We start from the raw sequence: 25,297 nt of genomic DNA on the forward strand, positions 1-25,297 counted from the left end.
GACCTTGATAATGTCCTTTTAATTGTACTCTTCAAAAAAGTATCTCCTTTCTCAGTTAAAATAAAAAAGACAAGGCATGATGAAGACCTGCTCTAGCCCATACTGGGCAGTGATCTCGGTCCTGGGGGAGGCTGGGCCCATCTCTTCCAAGGCCTCCTCCCTGGGCAGTCCCAGCACTGGGGCCGGTGGCAGGGCAGGTTCTCACTGCCAGAACCCGATCCCAGCCCTTCAGAAGGACTAGACCTCTGTGTCCCTTCAGTGGGAAGCCACCTTGGACGCATGCAGTCATTCAGGTGGACATGAGGCCACTCTTCTCGCCCTTGACCTTGAGGAACTCAGCCATGCTGGAGAAATACTTCTGGTTGGCCTCAGCCACCTTCTTCTCTGCCGCCTGTGGGTTCACAATCTCCAAGCCCTGGGCAGGTGAGGGAGAGGATGATGGGTTAGGTGAGGAGAAGGCCCCAACTGTGACCCATCAAAGCCCCCCAGGCCCTTCCCCATGGTACTCAGGCCGTGGGTGGGCATGAGACAGTTTGCCTGTCCCTGGAGTTGCCCTGTCTTGGGAGATTCTGACTCCATGGGTCTGGAGGGAAGGTAGGGAGGAACCAGGGCGCCTAGATTTGTATGAAGTTCTTCAGGGGGTGCTAAAAACAACCAATGCTTGAGGACAGCCAATCCTGCCCAGTTTCTGCATGCAGAAACTGAGTCCCTGGGGGACATGGCTGGCCGGAGGTCCCAGCGCAGATCACACCAACACCACTGACGATCACAGTGGCCAGCGATGGGAGCCAACACCTGGCTGGCACTTCCTAAATATTTTCAAGGCAACAGAGTGAGCCCGTCTCTAAAAATACTAACAGGACCCAGTCATCGGGCTCTGATGGTGAGCCCAGTGCGAAGTGCTTCCTGCGCATTCTTTTCAGTCCTGAGCACCTCATGGTGGAGGAGGGGAGGCTTGGAAAGGCACAGCCACCGGCCTCATCTTCTCAAAGAGGCCCTCCCTGGCTGCTCCAAAACGAGAGCCTCCCCTGTCCCACCTCCTACCTTCCACCTCTCCCCTCCCTGGCATTTCCGCCTTCTACTACACTGGACATCTTACTGAGCTGTCTATGCCCGGCCACCCACTGGCTCCATGAAGCTAAGACTTGGCTGTCTCATTCATCGCCTCATCCCCAGAGCCGAGAACACCGATGGAACTCAGTAGGTGCTGCACAGACACCCGTTGACTGAGGAAATGAGCTCGCTGCTGTCTCGCCCCCATGGTGCAGGCTCGCCCTGCTCTGTGGATGGTAAACTGAGGCACTGACGATGCGGTGACTGCCATGCTCCACGCTGCTCACTGCTGACTGGCTGGGGCCTGGACCCACACGTGACATCCACGCCCACTTAGCCGGGAACTTTCTCGAATGGGGTCCTGAGGTTACCTTAACCGCCCTGGCCATTTTGAACTGGAGGGCCTGGAGGCTGAGCAGTGTGTAACCCGCTCATGGCCCCACAGAGAGGAGCTGGGTGCCCTGAACACAGCTGTGGGCCTGGTTCTAAAGTGGTCCGTGCTCATGGGGACTGCTCAGCGCTGGCCCCTCGTCTCTGCCAACCTCTTCCTGTGTGCCAGGAGCTGTCTACGTCCTCTGCGTACCTCGTCACCACACCCTCCCCAACAGTCCCGTGAGGGGACTCATCCTGGCCTGCTTCACGGGCAGAGGGCAAGGGGCCTTGCGGAGGTCTCGGGTTGGGGACAGAGCCGGCCCAGGGGAGTACCTGGAGTGGGGTGAAGGCCACGCTGGAGGCCGTGCCCGAGGAGCGGTCGCGGATGGTGGACTTCCCGCCGTACACGACACTCTGCTTCTGCAGGGTCCGCTGTGGGGAGGACAAGGAGGCTGCGATCTGGACTCCCCCCACCTTGTGTCCCTCGGTCCCCAGCCCCACCTGGGTCTGGCCCATACCTGCAGCGTCTTGGAGATCCTGGCCTTGGTGGCCTCGTTTACCTGCGTCTGCCGCACGCGCCCACTGCCCGACTTGCCCAGGTGGCCCAGGCTGAATCCCAGATCCTCCTGGTAGGCGTCCTCCTCGATCTAGGGGGAAGGGGAAGCGCCCTGCAGTTCAGCGACCAGGCCCTGCCCTCCAGCCACCGAGGCACCCCCTCCAGCAGCCGGAAGCCCAGCGGTCACCAGCCGGCTGGTCCCATGGGCACCTGCTCAGGTACCCACTCGGCCCGGCTGAGGCCTGGGGGCCCCCACAAGCGGGGGATGCTGGGGAGCCTGAGAGGGGCCCGGTCCGAGCATTGCTCTGTGAGCTCAGAGTTGAGAGGCCATTCCTTCCTTAGTCGTGTGGGTTGGGGGGTGTCAGGAACCAGAATAGGTTTCATAGGATGAGATGGCCTCTGAATTGGGTCTTGCAGGACCAAGGGGATGATGCTGGGATAACAGAGGAGACTGGCAGGGCCCAGGGACGGGGCGGCAGTGCAGCAGGGCACCGCGGAGCCTCTGGGCAGGGAGGAACCGGCAAAGGAGCCTGGGGCGATGGGAAGCTGCAGGGGCTCTAAGCGCCGGAGACACAGGCTCCGAGGGTTACAAGGGTCACTTTGGGGCTGAATGGATGGAAATGAGAGTAGAGGCCAGGGGACGAGGGAGGAGGCTGGGACAGCGCCCTAGACATGAGCCAGGGCCACAGGACGAGAGGAGGGACGGCGGCAGGAGGCAGAGGGCAGTGGCGGCTGCCTGCCTGTGGGGGTGAGGAGGGCGCTGGGGGAGTCTGACCTCTCCGAAGCTCATACGGTTGGCCTGCTTCCGGATCTCTGTCAGCCCCAGCCGCTCCTTCATCTTGCGGTACCTGGGGACGGGTGGGCGGGCGGTGCCAGGGAGTCAGCTGGGAGGAGGACGCCGGCCTTTCCCCTCCATGACCCCCATGCCTACTGGACCCCCAGGGCCCCTCACCTGCGGCCGCCTCGCTTCTTCCGCTGCCCATCCAGGGGCGCAGGCAGCGGCTTCACCTGCTTCACAGGCGGCGGCTCCTGCCACTTGTCGAATTTGCGCTCGATCTCATCCTTCAGTTCGTAGCCCACCTAGGGAGGGCGAGGGGGAGGTCCTGCAGCTGCTCACGTGGACTGCCCACACAGGCCTCCTCTGCCCGCCGTCCGCCTGTCCACCTGAGCGACTGCCCACCCCAGGCCTCCTCTGCCCGCCGTCCGCCTGTCCACTCGAGCGACTGCCCACCCCAGGCCTCCTCTGCCCGCCGTCCGCCTGTCCACTCGAGCGACTGCCCACCCCAGGCCTCCTCTGCCCGCCGTCCGCCTGTCCACTCGAGCGACTGCCCACCCCAGGGCTCCGTCCTTGCTCCGGGGCTCTGGGTTTTCAGTTCCGTCTACAACCTGATGCCCCTCATCTCGCCTCAGACCTCTCCTCTGCGTTTTTTGTTTTTTTTTTTGAGACAGAGTCTCGCTCTGTCGCCCAGGCTGGAGTGCAGTGGCATGGTCTTGGCTCACTGCAACCTCTGCCTCCCGGGTTCGAGCGATTCTCCTGCCTCAGCCTCCCTAGTAACTGGGACTACAGGTGCGCGCCACCACGCCTGGCTAATTTTTTGTATTTTTAGTAGAGACGGGGTTTCACCATGTTGGCCAGGCTGGTCTCTAACTCCTGACCTTGTGATCCGTCCACCTTGGCCTCCCAAAGCACTGGGATTACAGGCGTGAGCCACCGTGCCCAGCCTTCCTCTGGGTTCTGTACCCTGTAAACAACTCTCATTGACGTTGGGATGGTTAACAGGTCCTTCAAATGTAACAGGGCCAAGCAGAATTCCTGCTCCTCCTCCCAGCCTTCCACCGTCCGCCTTCCTTCTCCCCGTGTAAGCAAACGGCAGCGCCCGACAGCTGGGCAGCCGACTCCACTGTTTCTCTCCCACACCACACGTCCCGGGGGCTCTTCCTTCAGAACCAATACCAAATTGGCCCCCTTCAGCCCCTCCACTGCAGCCCACGTTCTCCCCGGGATGCACAGCCTCCATGTTGCCTGCCCCTGGATTCCGCCAGGGCCTCCCCTCTCTCCTCCAGGTCTCGCTGCGCTCCAGCCTCAGGGCCTTTGCACCGATCATTCCCCCTGCTTGGAAGACTCTTCCCCCAAGTATCCACGTGCCTTGCTCCCTGGCTTCACTCAGGTCTGTGTTAAAACCTCACCTCCTCAGAGCCCAGGGTTCTCCCTGACATCCCAGTTAAACCCTCACCTCCTCAGGGCTCTAAGTCCTCCCTGACATCCCAGTTAAATCAGCACCTGATGTCGCCCCACCCCAACCCCCTTTCTTTCTCTTCTTGGTGTTGACTTAGCACTGCTAGACGCAGGACAGAGTTCACCTGTTGACTGTCTCTTTGACCCGGCCCCAACAAGAATGTCCACACCACGGGGCAGGACTCCCGTCTGTGCTACTCACAGCTGCACCCCCACACCCAGACCAGGGGTGAGGTGGGGAGAGGGAAAGGAGAAGAAGGGGACACAGAACACCTGAATGCTGTGCCAGGCTGGGTGCTAGGCAAACGACAGTTCACAAGACAGAAAACGTGTCTCCTCTCCCGAGTACCTCTACCAAGGAAGACAGAAGGTAACGGAATAATGACTTGAGTAACATCCTCTGTTGGAGCGGGGGCAGGTCCTGGTGTGGAAGGCAAATTACGCCCCCACCAACACACACACGCCCAAGGAGGTCCATGTTCCAATTCCCAGAATCTGTGAATGTCACTTCACAGGGCAACAGGGATGTGACGAGGTTAAGAAGGATTTTAAGGACTGTGAGCTGGGAAGACCATCCGGGACCATCTGGGTAGGCTCAGTATAGCCACAAGGGCCCTTAAAATAGAGGAGGGGAGAAAAACAGAGGCCGAGATATGAAGACAGAAGCAGGGTCAGAGAGAGGGCTGAGGGTGCTATGTGGCTGGCTCCACAGACAGAGGGAGGGCCATGAGCTAAGGGGTGCCAGTGACCCCTAGAAGCTGGAAAAGACAAGGGAATGGATTATCCCTTGAATCCCCCAGAAGGAACGCTCCAGGCTGACACCCTGACTTCAGCCCAGTGAAACTCATTTTGGACTTCTGACTTACAGGACCACAGATAATAAACCTGCACTGTTTTGTTTTGTTTTGTTTTTTAGATGGTGTCTTGCTCTGTCACCCAGGCTGCAGTGCAATGATGCAATCTCAGTTCACTGCAACCTCTGTCTCCCGGGTTCAAGCGATTCTCCTGCCTCAGCCTCCTGAGTAACTGGGATTACAGGTGTGTGCCACCACACCGGGCTAATTTTGGTAGAGATAGGGTTTCACCATGTTGACCAGGCTGGTCTCAAACTCCTGACCTTGTGATCTGCCCACCGTGGCCTCCCGAAGTGCTGGGATTACAGGCGTGAGCTACCGCACCCGGCCACACCTGCACTGTTTTAAGCCAGTAGGTTCATGCTACCTTCCAACAGCAGTCCTAGGAAACCCCACTGGGGAAGGGGGTTCCTGACCCCAGGGAGGGTGGGCAGAAACACTGCCTCCGCCTTGGTAGGACGGTGCCCGCTGGGGTGGGCTCCCTGCTGAGGGCTCTCCTGGCAGAGACACCCCAGGCCACAGGAAAAGACGCCCGGCCGCCCCTCACCTTTCCCTCCGTGCTCTCGTGGAAACTGTCCACACGGGCTGCCAGTGTGCACTTGGCGGCCACCAGCCGGGCCGCTTTCCGCCGAAGATCCTGGAGCAACGGAAAACGGGGGTGGAATCTGTATGAGACAGACAGACAGAGGTAATAGCAAAGCAACCGCGCGCACTCCTCCTCTGGCTCTACCCTGGGTCCCGGAAGGGGGCTTTCCACCCGTGGGCTCTAGAGGTGTGTGCTCTCAGCTCCCACTTCACAGGAAGAGGGGATGAGGGCAGGGCACACAGCCATGTCCCGGCTGGTAAGTGGCCGTCAGGTAAGGATGACAGTAAGACACACTGACGACGAGGACAGTGACGACTGTGGAGACGCCGGGCGGAGTGCGCTCGGCCTGGATGCCAGGCCCGTGCTAAGCACGCCCCTCGGCTCATCTCATCAAACACTCAAATATCAGGCTGGTGCGATCATCGCACCCCCTTTTCAGATGTGGAAACCAAGGCTTCAAGTCATGTGGCCAGGGAGACAGCCAGCAGGTGATGGAGCCAGGCTTCCAATCCAAACTGCAAACAGAGCCCAGCTGTCAGCCACAGTGAAGCGATGGCCAGCCCTGGCCTCCCTTACGGGCCTGTGATGTGTACGGCCTGTGCCTGGACCGATGTGAGATGGGCAAATGGAGGCAGAGACCTGGGTGACAAGACACCAGGCTCCCTGGGGCAGGTTTAACCCATATGCCTATGGCTGTGAGGCGGCGGCGATGGCAGGGGTGCAGGGAGGCAGCTGGAGCCCTGAGCCCCAGGCCCACCAGTCCGGGGTTCTATCATCCACTCTCCCTCCTTCCAGGAAGGGGCAACCTGCCAGCCTCCCTGGGTGTGTTCCAGTAGCAGTGCCTGACCTAAAGGGTCACAGAAAAGACCAAAAAAAAAAAAAAAAAAGCCCACACAGGGCTGGGGCATGGGGCCAGGAAATGCCCACCCGGCCTCGGCCATCAGTGCTATTGTTCTCCCCATCCCTGGGGGAGGCCAGGCAGGGCACAGGGCCATGAGCCTGAGGTCACTCGCCACAGTTGGACAGAGCAGGGTCTGGACCCAGGCCTGTCTGTCCCAGAGCCTGTCTTGATTGTTTTTTTTTTTTTTTGAGACAGAGTCTCACTCTGTCACCCAGGCTGGAGGGCAGTGGTATGGTCTTAGCTCACTGCAACCTCCACCTCCTGGGTTCAAGCGATTCTCCTGCCTCAGCCTCCCAAGTACCTGGGATTATAAGTGTGTGCAAACATACCCGGCTAGTTTTTTTGTATTTTTAGTGGAGATGGGGTTTCACCATGTTGGCCAGGCTGGTCTCGAACACCTGACCTCAGGTGATCTGCCCGCCTCGGCCTCCCAAAGTGCTGGGATGACAGGCGAGCCACCGTGCCCCGCCAGGCTGGCGGTCCTGTGTGTGTGCTGTCAGTTACCGATGCTGGGACGGTGATGTGTCCTGACTGCAGGGAGAGGACCCGGGAAGCTCCGAGGTTGGTGACCTCTCCTGCCCCTCCTGTGTCTCTATCTGTTATAAACTATAGTCCCCAGCACAGCAGCCCTCAGTGGATTCAGTGAGTCTTTCTAGTGAATGGTCAAACCTGAGGGTGGTCTTTGGAGCAGCTGCACGCTAACCCGACGCTGCTTGTCGTGAGCTAGGCCGGACCTATAAGTGCTTCATCTGCACTGAGCCCTCGTCCCAACTCATGAAGCAGGCGCTGTGCTCCCACTTGATAGGGGAGGAGACTGAGGCACAGGGCGCTCATGCCTCTTGCCCACAGTCACCCGACTGGTGGGTGCTGGAGCTGGTCTGCTGCAGAGCCCTGGCTCTCACGTCCCATGCCACCCTGTTCCCAGCTCCTGAGTGCTACTGTCAGCTGGGCCAGATGGTGGGGTGGCTGCTCAGGCTGTCTGGGCATAGCGGAAGGCTCCGGGGGGCAGCGGAGGGGCCGTGACGCGGTGGGCTCACCGGGGGCAGGGACTGCACGATGTCACTGTGGTAGATATAGCCGGTGTGGGGCAGCACTGAGGTAGACGAGAAGCCCGACAGCGTCTTGCGCTGGGCCCCGAGCAGCATGATGTTGCAGGCGGGCATCTTGGAGAGGTTGGTCAGGCCGCCGGCCACACCTGCGGTGGGAGGGAGGGAGGAAGGGAGCGGGGGCGGTCAGAAGCAAGCAGGGAGGTGGGGGTGCGTGAATCTGCCTGGGGGCTCGACGTGTGCTGGGCACCTTTACGTGAGGTTCTGGCTGGATTCCTCGGTGGCCCTGCCAGGCGGGCGACCTGGCCCATTTCGCGAGGGGCAGATGCAAAGGAGGCTCAGAGAGGGAGGGCAGCTGGCCTGGGGGTGCAGGGAGGAGGCCTCCAACAGGAAGCTGACCACCACGTTTGTGCTAAGCCACACGAATGGCGTTCCAGGGATGTCTGTGTTTTGGAACCATTTTCACCAAACCAGGAGCTCCCTGACAACAGCGCCTGCGTGTGGTCATCTCTGGGTTTCCGGCACAGGGGAGGGAGGAGGAGCTGTGGGTGAGTGTTTTTCCCACAGACAAGGCTTCGCTGTGTGCCAGGCTGGCTGACCTCTGTGATGTCCAGGGAGACAAGGTGCAGAGACCCAGGTGCCAAAGCCCCCATTCTACGGAAAAGGATGCAGCTTCCCCGGGGTCACAGTTCAGCAGACCCCGCTCCATGGGACCCAGCCCAGGGCCTCACCCATGATCTTGGCGGCCGTGGATGCCCCGATAATGATGGACAGGTTGGGCGCGATGAAGGACATCCGGGACTCCACGTACTCGTAGATGCGGTGCTTGGAGGCGTTCAGCTCCAGCGCCATGTCGCAGGCCTCCTCCAGCCGCTCCAGCTCCTCCTCCGACAGCTGCTGCCTGCAGGGGCAGGTGGGCCCAGCCTCCTGGGTCTCCCGCCTGCCTGCTGTGCCCAGCCCCCACCCTCTCAGTTCTGTGTGCGTGTGTATGTGTGTGTGCGTGTGCACACCTGCGTGTGTAGCTCCAGCCTAATTCCCAGTCCCATTAGCCCGGGCCCGGCACCTCCCTCGCAGTGGACATACCCCTGGGTGGTGGAGGCGGTGACGCTGACGACCATGATGGTGGCATTGGTGAGGATCTGCTGCAGGTTCTCATTGTTCTTGCACTTGTCCAGGCTGTTGCCCAGCTCCTAGGGGTGAGCAGAGAAGACGGGGAGGCTCGGGGACTCAGGGAGGCTGGAGAACCTCTCTTGCTCAGCACCTCCTCAGGTCTCTTCTTGGGGACACTGGGACAGTCAGGGTCTCTGCACGGGGGGCCTCTCCTGCCTCCACCGCCTCACGCGTCCACACGGTTCCTGCCTCCACCGCCTCACGCGTCCACACGGTTCCTGCCTCCACCGCCCCACGCCCCCCCCCCCCCGTCCACACGGTTCCTGCCTCCACCGCCCCACGCGTCCACACCGTTCCTGCCTCCACCGCCCCACGCGTCCACACGGTTCCTGCCTCCACCGCCCCACGCGTCCACACCGTTCCTGCCTCCACCGCCCCACGCGTCCACACGTTCCTGCCTCCACCGCCCCACGCGTCCACACGGTTCCTGCCTCCACCGCCCCACGCGTCCACACGGTTCCTGCCTCCACCGCCCCACGCGTCCACACGGTTCCTGCCTCCACCGCCTCACGCATCCACACTGTCTGCCCTGCTTTCGCTGACCCGGAAACGGAGCCCGGGCAGAGCGGCGTCTGGAAAGACCGCGGCCTCACAAGCCTCTGGCCCGCGTCAAGTCGGAGGGCAAATCCGCGGCCTCGCTTCCCTGCAGGGGCTTCCCCACCGCCATCCTAATCCTTTCCTGGACACGCGTGGGGACCTCCTCCTCTCCCCGCCCTCACGCCACCCGCCCCTCTCTTCCGAAACCCTTCCTTGGCTTTCTCCTAAGACCCAAAGGCTGGACATGATCCGACCTCTTCCCCGTCCCCTCCTTCCCCGCCTCACTTCCTCCTCGCTTGTTCCCTCTTCAGCTCTTCGCACTTAGATGTCTCTCTCCCCCAAATCTCCACGTGCCTGCCCTGTGTCAACCTTCGGATGTCAACTCCAATGCCACGGGCTCCAACCACAGTGGGAGCAGCATGGGTCAGGCCAGCGGGGAAGCCCTCTCGGGAGACGGGGGTAGGAGGGGAGCCCTGAGAAAGTCCTGTCCAGGCTCCATCCCTCCCACGCTGGGCAGAGCAGGCCACTGAGCCCTCGTCCACTCCTCTCCATCGTCTCCAGACCCCGAGGCCTCTGGGAGGCGGTCCGAGAGTGAGCCCCGCCAGCCCCTTCACACCAGCGGAAGCACCCCGCCTTCTCTGCTCTCACCTTGACCGTGCGGATGTAATCCAGCGCATTGGGGACCAAGGACTCCAGTTCAGGGAATCTCTTTGAGTACTTATCCCGGATGAACTTATGGATGATGTCTAGGGTAAACGGGACAGGCGGGTGTCGGGTGAGATGGAAGGTAGACTCTGCTGGTTGGCCCTAACACCCATGTCCCCTTCTTTAGTAACTGAAGCCCTGGCTTGTAGCCTGGCACACGGGCACCAGCATACAGGCTCCATTTCTCAGCCGCCCTTACCGCTAGGTGTGACCAGGGGAATTAGTTCTGGTCTGTAAACTGTGAGCGGCAGTGACATGTTCTTAAAGAAAAGGAGCGCCTTGCTGGTGGGAATGCGGAGGTGATGGCTGGAGGTGGGGCAGTCACCTCGCACCGTGAGGCAAGTGGCCGACCAACGGGATGGAAAGAGCCGAGGCCCTACAGGCAGCCAAGCAGCCACACCATCCCCGAGTGCTCCTCAGACTCATGCGCGGGAGAACACACTTCCTTCTTATTTCAGCCACTCTGTGACAGCAGGGGAACCTCGATCTGAGCTTGGGCTTAGGGGCAGGACCCTGGGAAAGGCCAGTGGGGAAGGGAGAGGGGGCGTGAGGGACGTCACACGGGGCTGTCTCCACCTGCCCCCCAGCACTCACTCAGCTCGTTTTCGATCTCCACGGTCAGGTTGTTGGCATCCACGATGACGCGGTATTCAGGCGCTGCCTCCACTGGTCCCATCACTGTGAGGACACGGAGGCATGGGTGTGAGTATCTAAATCCCTACCCCCTCTCGGGTCCCGCAGCTGGGGGAGATGGAGGATGAGGCTGGGAGGGGTCAGGAAGGAGGGGCTGAAGAGTAAACCAGGGACAGGCTGACATCTGCAGACATCCCTGAACTTGTGTTCCTGCCTTCAATCCCTCTCCCTCCACACCAGTCTAGACTTGACCCCATCCACCCCAGAACCGACCGTGTGAAACCTCCTACGGCTCCCCACAGCCCCAAGGCTAATGACCAAGTCCTCAGACTGACATTCAAGGCCTCCCCAACTCCGGAAGCTCTGCAGGGACCAGTGCTGTGCCTGCGTTGGCTATACCCACACCCGAGTACCCAGGACAGCACCTGGCACACAGGGAGTTGCCCAGTTCCTATCTGCTGACTCAGCAACTCTGCAGTCTGGCCTCCCGCCCTTCCCACTCCATCCCCTTACCACATCCCATTTTATTCCACTGTAGCTATAAAGGAGTGATCACAGTGCCCCAGACACCCACTCCTCCTAGGCTTTTTTTTTTTTTTTAGAGACATAATTTCGCTCTTGTTGCTCAGGCTAGAGTATAGTGGCATGATCTCAGCTCACTGCAACCTCCACCTCCCGGGTTCAAGCGATTCTCCTGCCTCAGCCTCCTGAGTAGCTGGGATTACAGGCATGCACCACCACGCCCAGCTAATTTTTTTTTTTTTTATATTTTTAGTACAGACAGGGTTTCACCATGTTGGGCAGGCTGGTCTCGAACTCCCGACCTCAGGTGATCCACCTGCCTTGACCACCCAAAATGCTGGGATGACAGGCGTGAGCCACCATGCCAGACCCCTCCTGGCCTTTGCATGTGCTGTTCCCTCTCCCCAGAGCGTCCCTTACCCCATGTCTGTTTCTGGAAAACGCTTCTTTGTGCTTTAGTAATAAGAGGCCAGGCACAGTGGCTCATACCTGTAATCCCAGCACTTTGGGAGGCTGAGGCAGGAGAACTGCTTGAGCCCAGGAGTTGGAGAGCAACCTGGGCGACATAGGGAGACCCCATCTCTACACATAATTAAAAAAATTAGCCAGGCATGGTGGTGTACACCTGTGGTCCCAGCTGCCTGGGAGGCTGAGGCAGGAATGCCTGAGCCCAGAAGGTCAAGGCTGCAGTGAGCTGGGATCGTGCCACTGCATTCTGGCCTGGGTGACAGAGTGAGACCCTGTCTCAAAAAACAAACAAACAAAAAGATGTTGTGTTTAAAAGTCATGCAAATACTAACTGCCTGATGTCACAGCCAGTAGAAGGCAGAGCTCAGATCTGACCCCAGGCAGGGTGGCTTCAGAGTCTGTGTTCCTAACCCTGATGCTCAAATGGCTCTTTAAGTCCTTAAGACTCAGGCAGCGACTCAGAATCCTTCCCTCCCTTTCCAGAAGGATCAGACGCCTCTTCTGTGTACCCGCAGCACTTGTGCATCTCCAATAAACAGGGACTGCCACGAGCTTGTGAGATGTTTCACGTCTACCTCCTCAACCAGACACCGGGTGTGATGGGGTCTGACTCCATCCCTGAGCCTGGCCTAACATCAGGAAATGTCACTTTCTGTGTCCCATAACCCTCTGGAGGGAGAAATTCCTCGGCCTGGCATCTGGAACTCTGCAGGATTCTCTCTCCGGATGTCTGAGACCCCGGGCCTGCCGCTGTCTTTCCCTGGGCCCCCTTCTCCCTTTCTTTGCCTGGCGCATGGATTCATGCTCTACAGTCCCATTCAGCTATCGATTCTTCCCTGACACCTGGGGCAGGGTCAGCCAGTCCCTCCTGTGGCTCCGGTGTCCCCAGCTTGGTACCACCCGCCGACAGCTGTCTGGAACCTGGCCTGCCTCTTCCACTAGACCTTGAGCACTCTGAGAGCAAAGACCTGGGCGATTCAACTGGGTGCCCAGGTAAACGTTAAAGCAAGCAGTGAGTCTCCTGAAACGCTGCCCTCTCACTACACTTCTTTGCCCAGAAACCTCCCATGGCTTCCTGTTGTCTACAAATTCCAGTCAAGAAGAATGGGAAGGCTGGGCGTAGTGGCTCATGCCTGTAATCCCAGCACTTTGGGAGGCCGAGGTGGGCAGATTACTTGAGGTCAGGAGTTCGAGACTAGCCTGGTCAACATGGTGAAACCCCGTCTCTACTAAAAAATACAAAATAGCCAGGCATGGTGTTGCATACCTGTAATCCCAGCTACACATAACGCTGAGGGAGGAGAATCGCTTGAACCCGGGAGGCGGAGGTTGCAATGAGCCAAGATCATATCACTGCACTCCAGCCTGGGCAACAGAGGGAGACTCCATCTCAAGGAAAAAAAAAAAAGAATAGGAGTGGTAACAGGACTGCCCTCTTAAGGGTGAGTCAGCACTCATGAGATAAGCTAGTGTTCTCTCAATTTGGGCATGAGAAAAGGTTTTAGGTGATTCTTTTTTTTTTTTTTTTTTTTTGAGACGGACTCTCGCTCTGTCGCCCAGGCTGCAGTGCAGTGGCACAGTCTCGGCTCACTGCAAGCTCCGCCTCGCGGGTTCACGCCATTCTCCTGCCTCAGCCTCCTGAGTAGCTGGGACTACAGGCGCCTGCCACCACGCCTGGCTAATTTTTTGTATTTTTAGTAGAGACGGGGTTTCACCGTGTTAGCCAGGATGGTCTCAATCTCCTGACCTCGTGATCCACCTGCCTCAGCCTCCCAAAGTGCTGGGATTAGAGGCGTGAGCCACCGCGCCCGGCCTTAGGTGGTTCTTTAGCAAATAATAGGATAAGTGGCTTATAGATGTAGCAAAAACCCTGTAACCGGTCATGTGAATCACTGAAGTCTGGGAAACCTCAAGCTGAGTGCTATCATGATCAGTAAGCTCAGCACACAGGAAGGACTTAAGAAGCATGAGCTTTACAATGCAATATATATTTAGTGGAAAAGGGAACGGGTTGGGGAGAAACAAAAAAAAAAAAAGAAGGCTCTGGAAAAGGCTGAGAGGGAGATATACCCAGCCACAAGCAGCCAGGGAGCCAGGGGGCCTGGCAGGAGAGACAGGAGATGGGGAGGGGCACAGAGTGGGAGGAAGCACCTTCTGAAGCTTTGGCTTGCTTGCTGATATACTCCTCAATCTTCATCATAATCTCAGCAAACTGCAGGAAAGGAGGGCAGAGTCAGAATCCAGGACTCTTCAAAAACAGGCCTGTATCACCCCCTTCTAGGAGATTCTGTCTAGAGCCCGCTGCTAGGAACGCCTCGTGTCCTCTTACCATCTTACTGTCCCATAGCTTGGCGATGGTCTTGACCGAATCCCCGGAAAGATCCAGCTGTGTCTCCTCCTGCACATCCTCGATCGCTGGCTCCTCTTCTTCCTCCCCATAGCTTCCTCCTTCCTCCTCTTCTGCTGCCTCTTCGAGATCAGCTAAGAGCTCATCTGCCAGAGACATCCCGAGGCCTGGGGAGGGAGAGCAGGGTTCTCTAAAAACTTGCCCCGACAAAGTCCCTCTTTATTACTGAGCGATGATTCTCCCCCGGAAGACCCTGGTCCTTCTTTATCAACCCCACCCGCACACAGGCTCCACGACGACAGGTGCTTTAGTTTGTTTTGTTCACTGGCGAGTCTCCAGCTCCGACCTGTGCAAGACACAGCACACCCCTATGACCACCACCTTGCTAAGACTTACTGGAACCAAGTGGCATAGATTCCAAATGCATTTGCAAACTTTCTTATTCCTTTCTTTCCTTTAGCCTTCAAAACACACTTAGAAATTCTTTGTTTCCCTCCTTTCCCACTAGACACTGTCTTGCGCTGCTGGCTTCTCTATGTGCTTACTTAGAAGTTCCAGGGGCTAATCTTTATTTATTTATTTTTTAAAGATTGAGTCTGGCTCTGACACCCAGGTTGGAGTGCAGTGGCACAGTCTTGGCTCACTTGCAACCTCCACCTCCTGGGTTCAAGCGATTCTCCTGCCTCAGCCTCCTGAGTAGCTGGGACTACAGGCACCTGCCACCATGCCCAGCTAATTTTTTGCATTTCTTTTTTTTTTTTTTTTTTGTAGAGTCAAGGTTTCACCATGTAAGCCAGGCTGGTCTTGAACTCTTGACCTCAAGTGAGCGACCCACCTTGGCCTCCCAAACTGTTGGGATTACAGGCATGAACCACAGCGCCTCGCCGCGGGGGCTAATCTTGAAACAAACTAGGTATGGAAACCCAGCTGCAAAACTCCAGAGATTACCTCAAGGCGATCAATCTACAACCTGGCCATTGTTGACATGACACCAGCCCATGCTCCAGGTGGCCCATGGCTCAAGACAGCCTTCGGAGCAAGAGACACATACCTCATACCCAGCACCACTCCTGTAGGCCTCCCATTCAAAGTTCCCTTTTTTAAGCCCCTCTCCCCAGCCTAAAGTTTGAAATGGTCTTTTAAAGACATTAGCTTGGCCATTTCTCAACTGCGAGCATTTGATCAATAAAGCTTCTTTACTTTCACCACCTCCCACTTCTTCTGCCTCTGAGTAGCAGAAACTTGAGTTGGTTACATTATCAATTTCTTCCCACCTCCAGGTCTTTGTATAAGGAGTCCTTTGTAACTAAAGTGGCTCTTTCCTTCACTTTGTTTTTTCTTTTTTCTTTTTTTTGAGACAATGTCTTGCTTTGTCACCTAGGCTGCAGTGCAGTGGTGCCATCATAGCTCACGGCAGCCTCGACCACCTGGGCTCAAGCGATTCTCCCACCTCAGCCTCGCGATAGCTGAGATGACAGGCACACACCAGCACGCCCGGCTAATTTTTAAATTTTTCTGTAGAGACGGGGTCTCACTGTGTTGCTCAGGTTGGTCTCAAACTCCTGGGCTCAAGCGATCCTTTTGCGTGGGCCACCCAAAAGGCTGGGATTACAGGAGTGAGCCATGGCGTCTGGCTCTCCTCACTTCTTAGTAGCCCAGCATCTCCTCAGCCTTCAGCTCTCACGTTCCACCTCCCTGACCCACACGCCCCACTCTAGACTACAGGGTTGCTTTGTGATACGTGTCCTGCACGCTCTGCCTGTCTACAGTAAGGCACGTCACACATTTGTGATTAATGAAGTAATTATTTGATAAAGCCTGTCAGGCATCAACCGAAGCTCTAAGAGGGCAGGGAACAATTTTTGCTCCTTCCACATTCCCAGGGCCACACCATGGTAGGCGCATATTAAGACTTTTGGGTAAACAAGCTGTAAAAGGCCAGGCGCGGTGGCTCATGCCTGTAATCCCAGCACTTTGAGAGGCCCAGGCGGGTGGATCACCTGAGGTCAGGGGTTCCAGACCAGCCTGGCCAACATGGTGAAACCCTGTCTCTACTAAAAATACAAAAAATTAGCTGGGTGTGGTGGTGCGCGCCTGTAATCCCAGCTACTCGGGAGGCTGAGGCAGGAGAATCGCTTGAACCTGGGAGGCGGAGGTTGCAGTGAACCGAGATCGCACCACTGCACTCCATCCTGGGCAACAAGAGCGAAATTTCGTCTCGGACAAAACAAACAAACAAACAACTGGCCAGGCGCGGTGGGTCACGCCTGTAATCACAGCACTTTGGGAGGCCGAGGCGGGCGGATCACGAGATCAGGAGTTCGAGACCAGCCTGACCAACATGGGGAAACCACGTATCTACTAAAAATACAAAAATTAGCCAGGGGTGGTGGCGGGCGCCTGTAATCCCAGCTACTCTGGAGGCTGAGGCAGGAGAATCGTTTGAACCCGGGAGACGGAGGTTGCAGTGAGCCGAGATCGCGCCACTGCTCTCCAACCTGGGCAACAGACCGAGACTCCGTCTCAAAACAAACAAACAACAAAAAAACAAAAACCAAGCTGTAAAGGCCCGCCTTTTTCCTCACACGCTTCTTCTCCCAGACCCAGGAGCCCGGCCTCCCCCTCCCTTCTTGTCTCGATCACACTCACCTCTCCTCTCCGCGCACCACTATTTCTAGGAAATAAGCTTTCCCAGAGCGTTCGTCGCTCACCGATGACGTCTCACTCTCGCGCCGTTATAGAGGCAAAGCTACTTTCTGATTGGTCCCCGCTCGCGATGTTCCTGGCCGCATTTGAAACAACAACTTTATTAGCACCTGGCACTAGGCGTAGAGAGGCGGTAAGCCGCGAGGAGGAAAGGGACTCACGGCCCGCTATGGACCGATCCTGCTAAGCGGAGAATCGCTGTGGCCGGACGACGGGGCGTCGAGACAAGAAGAAAGACGTTGGCAACTCAGAGGACTGGTTGCGGCGTTAGACAAGAAAGCAAGGCCTTTAAGCAGGGATTCGGGGTGGACGTGGGGGTAGGCCGAAGCGAAGCCGGAAACAGGGAACTACAACTCCCACAAGGCCTAGGGCCACGTCCCGCTGTCCTCGGCTGCTGACCCTGATGGGACAAGTAGTTTTGCGAAGGGCTTAACCTACAGATTGAAGAGGTTGGAAGCTCTGAGGCCCGGGGCTTCCGGAGGTCGCGGAGATGGAATTGGAGCAGAGAGAAGGGTATGTGGCTGAGCCCTTGTGAAAAAGTGCGAATCCCAGAAGACAGTGCAGCTGCATTGTATGCAATCATTATGAGCTTTTACGCTGAGGTCTGATGGGGGTTGTAGTTCATGCAACTGCTTTACCTTAGAACCCTTTTATGGACTGGGGTCTGGACTGGGACCTTAGATGCAACTGCTTCATGGACCTTCATGCAACTGCTTTACCTTAGAACCCTTTTATGGACTGGGGTCATCCTGAGGGAGGAGAAGGTTAGGGGTTTGGACTGCTGGATCTGAGAGACGAGGAGGTTGGAAGCCAGGACTCTTGCGTCTGGTTGAGGGTTGGGGCTTGGACTCCCTGGGTCCTTGGAGAGACAAAGTCTGGAGGTCTGGACTCTTGCATCCTGGGAGGAGGGGGTCAGGGCTTGAACTTTGTGGGTGCTGCGAAAGCGGGGTTGCGGACTTGGACTCCTGGGTCTGAGGGAGGAGGGCTGGGGGCTGGATTCTACGGTCTGAGGGAGGAGGGGCTGGGGGCCTGGATTCTAGGATCTCAGGGAAGAGGGGCTGGGGGCCTGGACTCCCAGGTCTGAGGGAAAAGGGGTTGGGGTCTGGGCTCCTGGTTCAGTGGGAGAAGGGGCTGGGGGTCCAGGATCCAGGGCCCCTGAGCCTTTCCCTGCCCCTCAGGACCATGGCAGCCGTGGGCTTTGAGGAGTTCTCAGCGCCGCCAGGCTCAGAGTTGGCGTTGCCTCCCCTATTTGGTGGCCACATCCTGGAGAGCGAGCTGGAGACGGAAGTGGAGTTTGTGTCAGGTGGTCTGGGCGGCTCAGGGCTCCGGGAGCGAGATGAAGAGGAAGAGGCAGCCCGGGGTCGGCGGCGGCGCCAGCGGGAATTAAATCGCAGAAAGTACCAGGCACTAGGTCGGCGCTGCCGGGAGATCGAGCAGGTAGGTGAGTGCGGATCCCCCTGTTTTGGGGTCCCCTGGCCTAAACTGCCGCCCCCCCGCAATCTCTGCCTTTCCACATGCCCAGCCTTTTTTGGCTTGCTGAAGGAATCTTCCGCTTATATATTCAGTCATTTAGCATGCATTATGTCTCTGGCCCTGCGCTGGGCCCCGGGAAGGGCCATCTCCCGTGGAGCTTCCCTGACAACGCAGATGGGTTCTCTGATGTCTCCCGGGGGCCCCTCAATGCATGGCACCGCTCACAGGTGAAAGCCCAGGCTCTTCACATCTCCCATACCCCTGCCAGGATTCACTCTCTCGACTCATTCATTCTGCCTCTTGAATGTCTCTGGACCCTTCTCCTCCCCTCCATCCCTACGGCTGCCACTGCAAACTCCAACTGTCTGGGCTGAATGACTGCAATAGCCTCCTTGCTGAGAATGAGGATGGGCTGGGCGTGGTGGCTCATGCCTGTAATCCCAGCACTGTGGGACGCTTAGGCAGGCGGATCACCTGAGGTTAGGAGTTAAAGACCAGCCTGGCCAACATGGTGAAACCCCGTCTCTACTAAAATACAAAAAAATTAGCCAGGTGTGGTGGTGCACGCCTGTAGTCCCAGCTACTTGGGAGGCTGAGGCATGAGAATTGCTTGAACCCAGGAGGTGGAGGTTGCAGTGAGCCAAGATCATGCTGCTGTACTCTAGCCTGGGTGACAGAGTGAGACTCCGTCTCAAAATCAATCAATCAGTGAGGATGAAACAGCAGGCAGGGCTCAGATCTTGGCAGGCAAGGAACACCAGGACAAGAAGTCTGGATATTTTTTTTTTCCTTGAGAGTGAAGGAGCCACTGAAGGGTTTCAAACGGGGGAGGGACAGCATCAGGTCTGGATGCCTGAAACGTTGAAGACAGTTGTATTCGTTTGCTCGGACTCCCAGAACGTATCACAAACAGGGTCCCTCAGGCACAGAAACTCCTGTCTGACGGTTCTGGAGGCTAGACGTCCCAGGCAAGGTGTCGACAGGATTATCAGAATCTTCCAGGCCTCTCCCCTGGCTTCTGGAGGTTTCTGGCAGTCATTGGCAGTAGAAACATCACCCTGATCACCGCCTTCATCTTCACATTGCTGCTCCCTCTGTGTGTGTGTCTGTGTCCCAATTTCCCCTTTTTATAAGGACTCCAGTCATACTGGATTAGGGCCCACCCACTGGCTTCATTTGAACTTGATTACTTTTGTAACGACACTGTCTCCATATAAGGTGATCCTGAGGTACTGGGGGTTAGAGCCTCAACATGCTCTTTTGGGGGAAATAATTGCACTCTTTTTTTTTGAGATGGAGTCTCGCTCTTGTCTCCCAGGCTGGAGTGCAATGGCACCATCTCAGCTCACTGTAACCTCCACCTCCTGGGTTCAAGCGATTCTCCTGACTCAGCCTGCCACCACACCCAGCTAATTTCTGTATTTTTAGTAGAAACAGGGTTTCACCATGTTGGCCAGGCTGGTCTCAAACTCCTGACCTCAGGTGATCCGACCGCTTCAGCCTCCCAAGGTGCTGGGATTACAGGCTTGAGCCACCACACCTGGCCTTCAACTCTTTTTCTCTTTTTTGAGACAGGGTCTTACTTTGTCACCAAAGCTGGAGTGCAGTGGCGCAATCTCAGCTCACTGCAGCCTCGATCTCTCAGGTTCAAGCAGTCCTTCTACCTCAGCCCCTGAAATAGCTGGGACTACAGGTGCACACCACCACACCTGGCTAATTTTTGTATTTTTTGTAGAGATGGGGTTTTGCCATGTTGCCCAGGCTGGTCTTGAACTCCTGACCTCAAGTGATCCACTCGCCTTGACCTCCCAAAATGCTAGGATTACAGGCATGAGCCACCGCATCTGGCCTCAATTCTTGATGACAGTGTTGGGGAGTTCTGTAAGGAGGAAGGCTAGAGGCCAGGGGCATATTCCAAACCCTGTTTAACAGACACCAAGGCCCAAACGGACTCAACTGGAGCCTCTTCTGTTAATCCACCCCCAGAATAGATTACTTCTATTTTACAAGTATAGAAAATCAAGGCTCAGAGAGGTTAAGTAATGCACCCAAGCTCAGAGCTCAGCAGTGGCAGATCTGAGATTTTTTTTTTTTTTTTTTTGAGACAGGGTCTTGCTCTGTTGCCCAGGCTGGAGTGCAGTGGCATGACTGTGGCTCACTGCAGCTCCAACATCCTGGGCTCTACAATCTCAGCCTCCGACGGAGCTGGGACGACGGCCACCAAGCCCAGCTAATTTTGTTAGTTTTTGAGTGTTGGGGTCTCACTGTGTTGCCCAGGCTGGTGTTGAACTCCTGGCCTTGAGTGATCCTCCTGCCTTGTCCTCTCAAAGTGCTGGGATTATAGGCATGAGCCACTGTGCCAAGCCAGAGCGGAAACTTGAACTCAGGTCTTTTTTTTTTTTTTTAGATGGAGTTTCGCTCTTGTTGTCCAGGCTGGAGTGCAATGCTGCAATCTCAGCTCACTGCAACCTCTGCCTGCTGGGTTCAAGCGATTCTCCTGCCTCAGCCTCCCGAGTAGCTGGGATTACAGGCATGCGCCACCACACCTGGCTAATTTTGTATTTTTAGTGAAGAGAGGGTTTCACCATGTTAGTCAGCCTGGTCTCAAACTCCTGACCTCAGGTGATCCGCTCGCCTTGGCCTCTGAAAGTGCTGGGATTACAAGGGTGAGCCACCGTGCCTAGCACTTTTTTTTTTTTGAGACAGAGTCTCACTCTGTCACCCAGGCTGGAATGCAGTGGGGTGATCTCAACTCACTTCACCCCTCCACCTCCCGGGTTCATGCGACTATCCTGCAGGCGCCTGCCACCACGCCCAGCTAATTTCTTGTACTTTTAGTAGAGATGGGGTTTCATCATGTTGGCCAGGCTGGTCTCGAACTCCTGACCTCAGGGGATCTACTCGCCTCGGCCTCCCAAAGTGCTGGGATTACAGGCGTGAGCCACCGCGCCTGGCCTGGTGTGTTTCGACTTAATGGGAGGTTCGGGCTCTCTGAGCAGGTAACAGTTGACCTGACTTGGAGTGGGGAGTGAGTTGTGAGGATGGCTGGGGAGAAGGTCCAGGGAGAGGAACAGCATGCGGAAGGCCCCCACTGGAGGGCACTCAGGACTGTGGCATGGTGAGAGGGGAGCCGGAGGGATGGGAAGGTGGAAGGACCTCAGGCCACGGGATGGTCTTTGGCCAATCTCCCCAGAGGTTAGTGCGTGCCCCATTAAACATCCCTTAAACAAATGAACGGGAGCCGTGGGATCCAGCTAATGGGAGTTCCCACCCCACAGGTGAACGAGCGGGTCCTGAACAGGCTCCATCAGGTGCAGAGGATAACTCGGAGGCTGCAGCAGGAACGGAGGTAACCCCTTCTCCGTCCCCTCTGGGCCCGTGAGCCTCAGCTCCCAAACGCAACCAGCCTCTCCCACTCCCACATCCACCCAACCCTCACAAGCCACAAGGAGAAGCTGGAGATGAGGGCCGGGGGCTGAGGCAAACAAGGAGGAAGAGTGGGATTCGGTCTTGGAGGAGAGGGCTGCGCGCTGGGACTGAGGGAGGGCGGGGTGGAGGGGGCTGCGCGCTGGGACTGAGGGAGGGGGGTGGAGGGGGCTGCGCGCTGGGACTGAGGGAGGGGGGGGTGGAGGGGGCTGCGCGCTGGGACTGAGGAGGGGGTGGGGGGGCTGCGCTCTGGGACTGAGGGAGGGGGTGGAGGGGGCTGCGCGCTGGGACTGAGGGAGGGCGGGGTGGAGGGGGCTGCGCGCTGGGACTGAGGGAGGGGGGGTGGAGGGGCTGCGCGCTGGGACTGAGGGAGGGGGGTGGAGGGGGCTGCGCGCTGGGACTGAGGGGGGGTGGAGGGGGCTGCGCGCTGGGACTGAGGGAGGGCGGGGTGGAGGGGGCTGCGCACTGGGACTGAGGGTGGAGAGGGCTGCGCGCTGGGACTGGGGGGGGTGGGGGGGCTGCGCGCTGGGACTGAGGGAGGGGGGTGGAGGGGCTGCGCGCTGGGGGGGGGGGGGGGGGGGGGGGGGGGGGGGGGGGGGGGGGGGGGCTGAGGGAGGGCGGGGTGGAGGGGGCTCCTCCCCCTGAAGGGAGGGAACAGCAGGATGGAAGGCACATGAGCACAGACCTGGCTGCAAGTTTTTTGTTGTTTTTTTTTTTTGCGGTGTGACTAAGCAAGCAGTGTCCCTTCTCTGAGCTGTTTCCTATCAACTAAGGGCAGCACCAATATCATGAGGCTGCGGCGGGGTTAAGCCGAAGCTTGCAGGTGGTGAGCTGAGCTCAGAGCTTCCCACTGTGCGTCTCCACAGAACCTGCCCAGGTGGCTGCTGCCCCTGCCACTCAGTGTCCCTGTCCCAGCAAACTTGGAGCAAGCTTTGTAGGAATGGCTCCACATTGCTGTCAACCACAGTTCTCATCTCGGTCCTCGGCGCAGTGGCCCAGGGCTACGTGCTCTTCCCTGGAGCCCATTCTTGCCATCCTGGGCACCCAGCAGCCTGGGGTCTCCTGCCTTTCCGGCTGTTCTTTCTTGGCCGCCTTTGCTAGTTCATCCTCCCTCCCCTCCGCAAAGCTGAAACCTGCGGCTCCCAGGGTTCCTGTGTCCGCACCTGTGCTGTCCAGCACGGTAGCCGCCGGCCACGGGTGAGATTTTCACTTAAGTTGAAATAGGCCGGGCGCAGTGGCTCACGCTTGTAATCCCAGCACTTTGGGAGGCCGAGGCAGGAGGATCATGAGGTCAGGAGATCCAGACCATCCTGGCTAACATGGTGAAACTCTGTCTCTACTAAAAATACAAAAAAATTAGCCGGGCGTAGTGGCGGGCGCCTGTAGTCCCAGCTACTCGGGAGGCTGAGGCAGGAGAATCGCTGGAACCAGGGAGGTGGAGGTTGTGGTGAGCCGAGATCACGCCACTGCACTCCAGCCTGGGCAACAGAGTGAGATTCCGTCTCAAAACCACAACAAACCTGCCCAGGTGCTGGTGCACAGGAGGCATATTCCATCAACTAGGACTTTAAGGAACTCTGGAGGCAGGGGCTGCGGAAAGAAGAGAAGGGGGTGTTTATAAGAGGTGAGGTCATTAGGAGGAGCGTTCTGTACTCCCCTCTCTTCAGTTATCAATAAAAAATTATAACTCACATATGAATGTTTACTAAGTGCTGACATCATGTTAAGTACAGAAATCGTCTGGTGTCACTACTTCAGTGTCACCACTGCAACATCCAGCCGAGGGTGTCATGTCGTTTGCAGAGCAGGAAACAGCCTCAGAATGGTCGCCTTGTCTTGCTCGAGGTCTCAAGGCTGGTCAAGGGCATGGCTCCCAGGCCTCCAGTGCCAGAGCTCAGGACCGTCTGGGTCCAGGCCAGCTTTGGCGCTGAGCGGAGTGGGAGCTGAGCTCTATCCTGTGGCCCTGTTCCCCAGCTGCTAGGAGATAAGTTATTCCATTGGTGGCTTCTGCCCCTGAGCAGGTTCCTCATGAGAGTGCTGGACTCCTATGGGGATGACTACCGGGCCAGCCAGTTCACCATTGTGCTGGAGGTGAGTGTTGGGCCTCCAGGAGGGTAAGGAACTGGGAGCTCAGGACCCACCCATCACCTACCTCCCCCTCCTCCCTGCCAGGATGAGGGCAGCCAGGGCACAGATGCCCCCACCCCAGGCAATGCTGAGAATGAGCCTCCAGAGAAAGAGGCACTGTCCCCGCCCAGAAGGACTCCTGCACCCCCAGAACCTGGCAGCCCAGCCCCCGGCGAGGGGCCCAGTGGGCGGAAGAGGCGGCGAGTGCCACGAGATGGACGCCGAGCAGGAAATGCGCTGACTCCAGAGCTGGCCCCGGTGCAGGTGAGGAAAGTGGGAACTCAAGGGGAGGGACTGGGGCTCCAGAGCTGGCGCCAGTGCAGGTGAGGAGGGGGAGACTCAAGGGGAGGGGCCGGGGCCAGGGCTGGGGCTGAGTCAGGTTCAGGGCTCTTGGGTTTTGGTTCTGCACCCCGAGGGGCCCAGGGCTGGGGAAAGTTGGAGAAGGGAGGTGAACCAGGACGTGTTGGAGGCCTAGGATCAGGCAGGGAAGTAGTTGGAAAAAGTGGGGTAAAGGCTAATCCCAGCACTTTGGGAGGCCAAGGCGGGCGGATCACGAGGTCAGGAGATCGAGACCACGGTGAAACCCTGTCTCTACTAAAAAAAAAAAATACAAAAAATTAGCCGGGCGTGGTGGCAGGCGCCTGTAGTCCCAGCTACTCGGAGAGGCTGAGGCAGGAGAATGGCGTGAACCTGGGAGGCGGAGCTTGCAGTGAGCCGAGATTGCGCCACTGCACTCCAGCCTGGGCGACAGAGGAGACTCTGTCTCAAAAAAAAAAAAAAAAAAAAAAAAAGTGGGGTAAAGGCTTGGGTAAAAAGGAGGCAAAGTTGGAAAGGGAAGGAGGAAGACTTGGAGAAGGAAAAATAGCTACAGAAGGCTGGGAGTAGAGGAGAAGGAAGGATCAGAGAAGACGGAGTGGAAGGGAAGGCCCAGTGCGGGGAGGAAAGCTGGAAGAACATCTGGACCCAGGAACACTGGGGTTGCCTCTGAGGTGTAAGGAGGAAGGTGACTGGCCTGGGAAGACAAGAACTGCGAGGCTGGCCAGGTGCAGTGGCTCATGCCTGTAATCCCGGCCTAGGTGGGAGGATCACTTGATGCCAGGAGTTTGAGACCTGCCTGAGCAACATACTGAGACCCCATCTCTACCAAAAAGAAAAAAACATGTTAGGCTTGGTTGGCATGTGCCTGTAGTCCCAGCTGCTTGGGAAGCTGAGGTGGGAGGATCACTTGAGCCTGGGAGGCAGAGGCTGCAGTGAACTATGATGGCACCACTGCACTCCAGCCGGGGCAACAGAGTGAGACCCTGTCTCTTTAAAAAGCAAAACAAAATGAAAACAAAAATGGTGAAGCTGATGGGATTTTCTAGATTCCCAGGCCTGTTAACACCTTGTTCCTTATCTCCTGCAGATTAAGGTTGAGGAAGACTTTGGCTTTGAAGCAGATGAGGCCCTGGATTCCAGTTGGGTTTCTCGGGGTCCAGACAAACTGCTGCCCTACCTGACCCTGGCCAGCCCAGCCTCTGACTGACCCATGCCCAGTAAACCGACCCCACACTCACCCCGGCCACCGTCTACTTGTTCC

At 57.4% G+C, this 25,297-nt stretch overlaps 2 protein-coding genes across 3 annotated transcripts; one reads left to right on the top strand and one right to left on the bottom strand.

The window, feature by feature from the left end:
* On the bottom strand, positions 1-16,995 carry PRPF31 (pre-mRNA processing factor 31). Of its 2 annotated transcripts, none has more exons than XM_030819715.1 (14): positions 16,636-16,995; positions 13,969-14,153; positions 13,791-13,851; positions 10,611-10,694; positions 9,960-10,057; positions 8,688-8,794; positions 8,336-8,505; positions 7,596-7,753; positions 5,619-5,708; positions 2,934-3,061; positions 2,757-2,829; positions 1,944-2,072; positions 1,759-1,857; positions 1-415 (listed from the first exon to the last, which is right to left on the bottom strand). In XM_030819715.1, exons 2-14 carry the CDS (start codon positions 14,143-14,145, stop codon positions 290-292), a joined length of 1,500 nt encoding a protein of 499 aa, XP_030675575.1. In that variant the 5' UTR covers positions 14,146-14,153; positions 16,636-16,995; the 3' UTR covers positions 1-289. The 2 variants fall into 2 exon arrangements, with proteins under 2 accessions (XP_030675575.1, XP_030675576.1); XM_030819716.1 differs by lacking the exon at positions 16,636-16,995 and adding exons at positions 14,822-15,015; positions 15,522-16,632 and having other exon boundaries at positions 1,759-2,072.
* On the top strand, positions 16,777-25,280 carry TFPT (TCF3 fusion partner). The gene is made up of 6 exons (XM_003259754.4): positions 16,777-17,205; positions 17,871-18,129; positions 21,444-21,514; positions 23,613-23,682; positions 23,764-23,982; positions 25,124-25,280. The coding sequence occupies exons 1-6, from the start codon at positions 17,183-17,185 to the stop codon at positions 25,241-25,243; spliced, it is 762 nt and encodes a 253-aa protein (XP_003259802.1). The 5' UTR covers positions 16,777-17,182; the 3' UTR covers positions 25,244-25,280.
* The last annotated feature ends 17 nt before the right edge of the window (positions 25,281-25,297 follow it).

This window comes from Nomascus leucogenys, chromosome 10 (genome assembly GCF_006542625.1).
Source record: "Nomascus leucogenys isolate Asia chromosome 10, Asia_NLE_v1, whole genome shotgun sequence".
NCBI lineage: Eukaryota > Metazoa > Chordata > Mammalia > Primates > Hylobatidae > Nomascus > Nomascus leucogenys.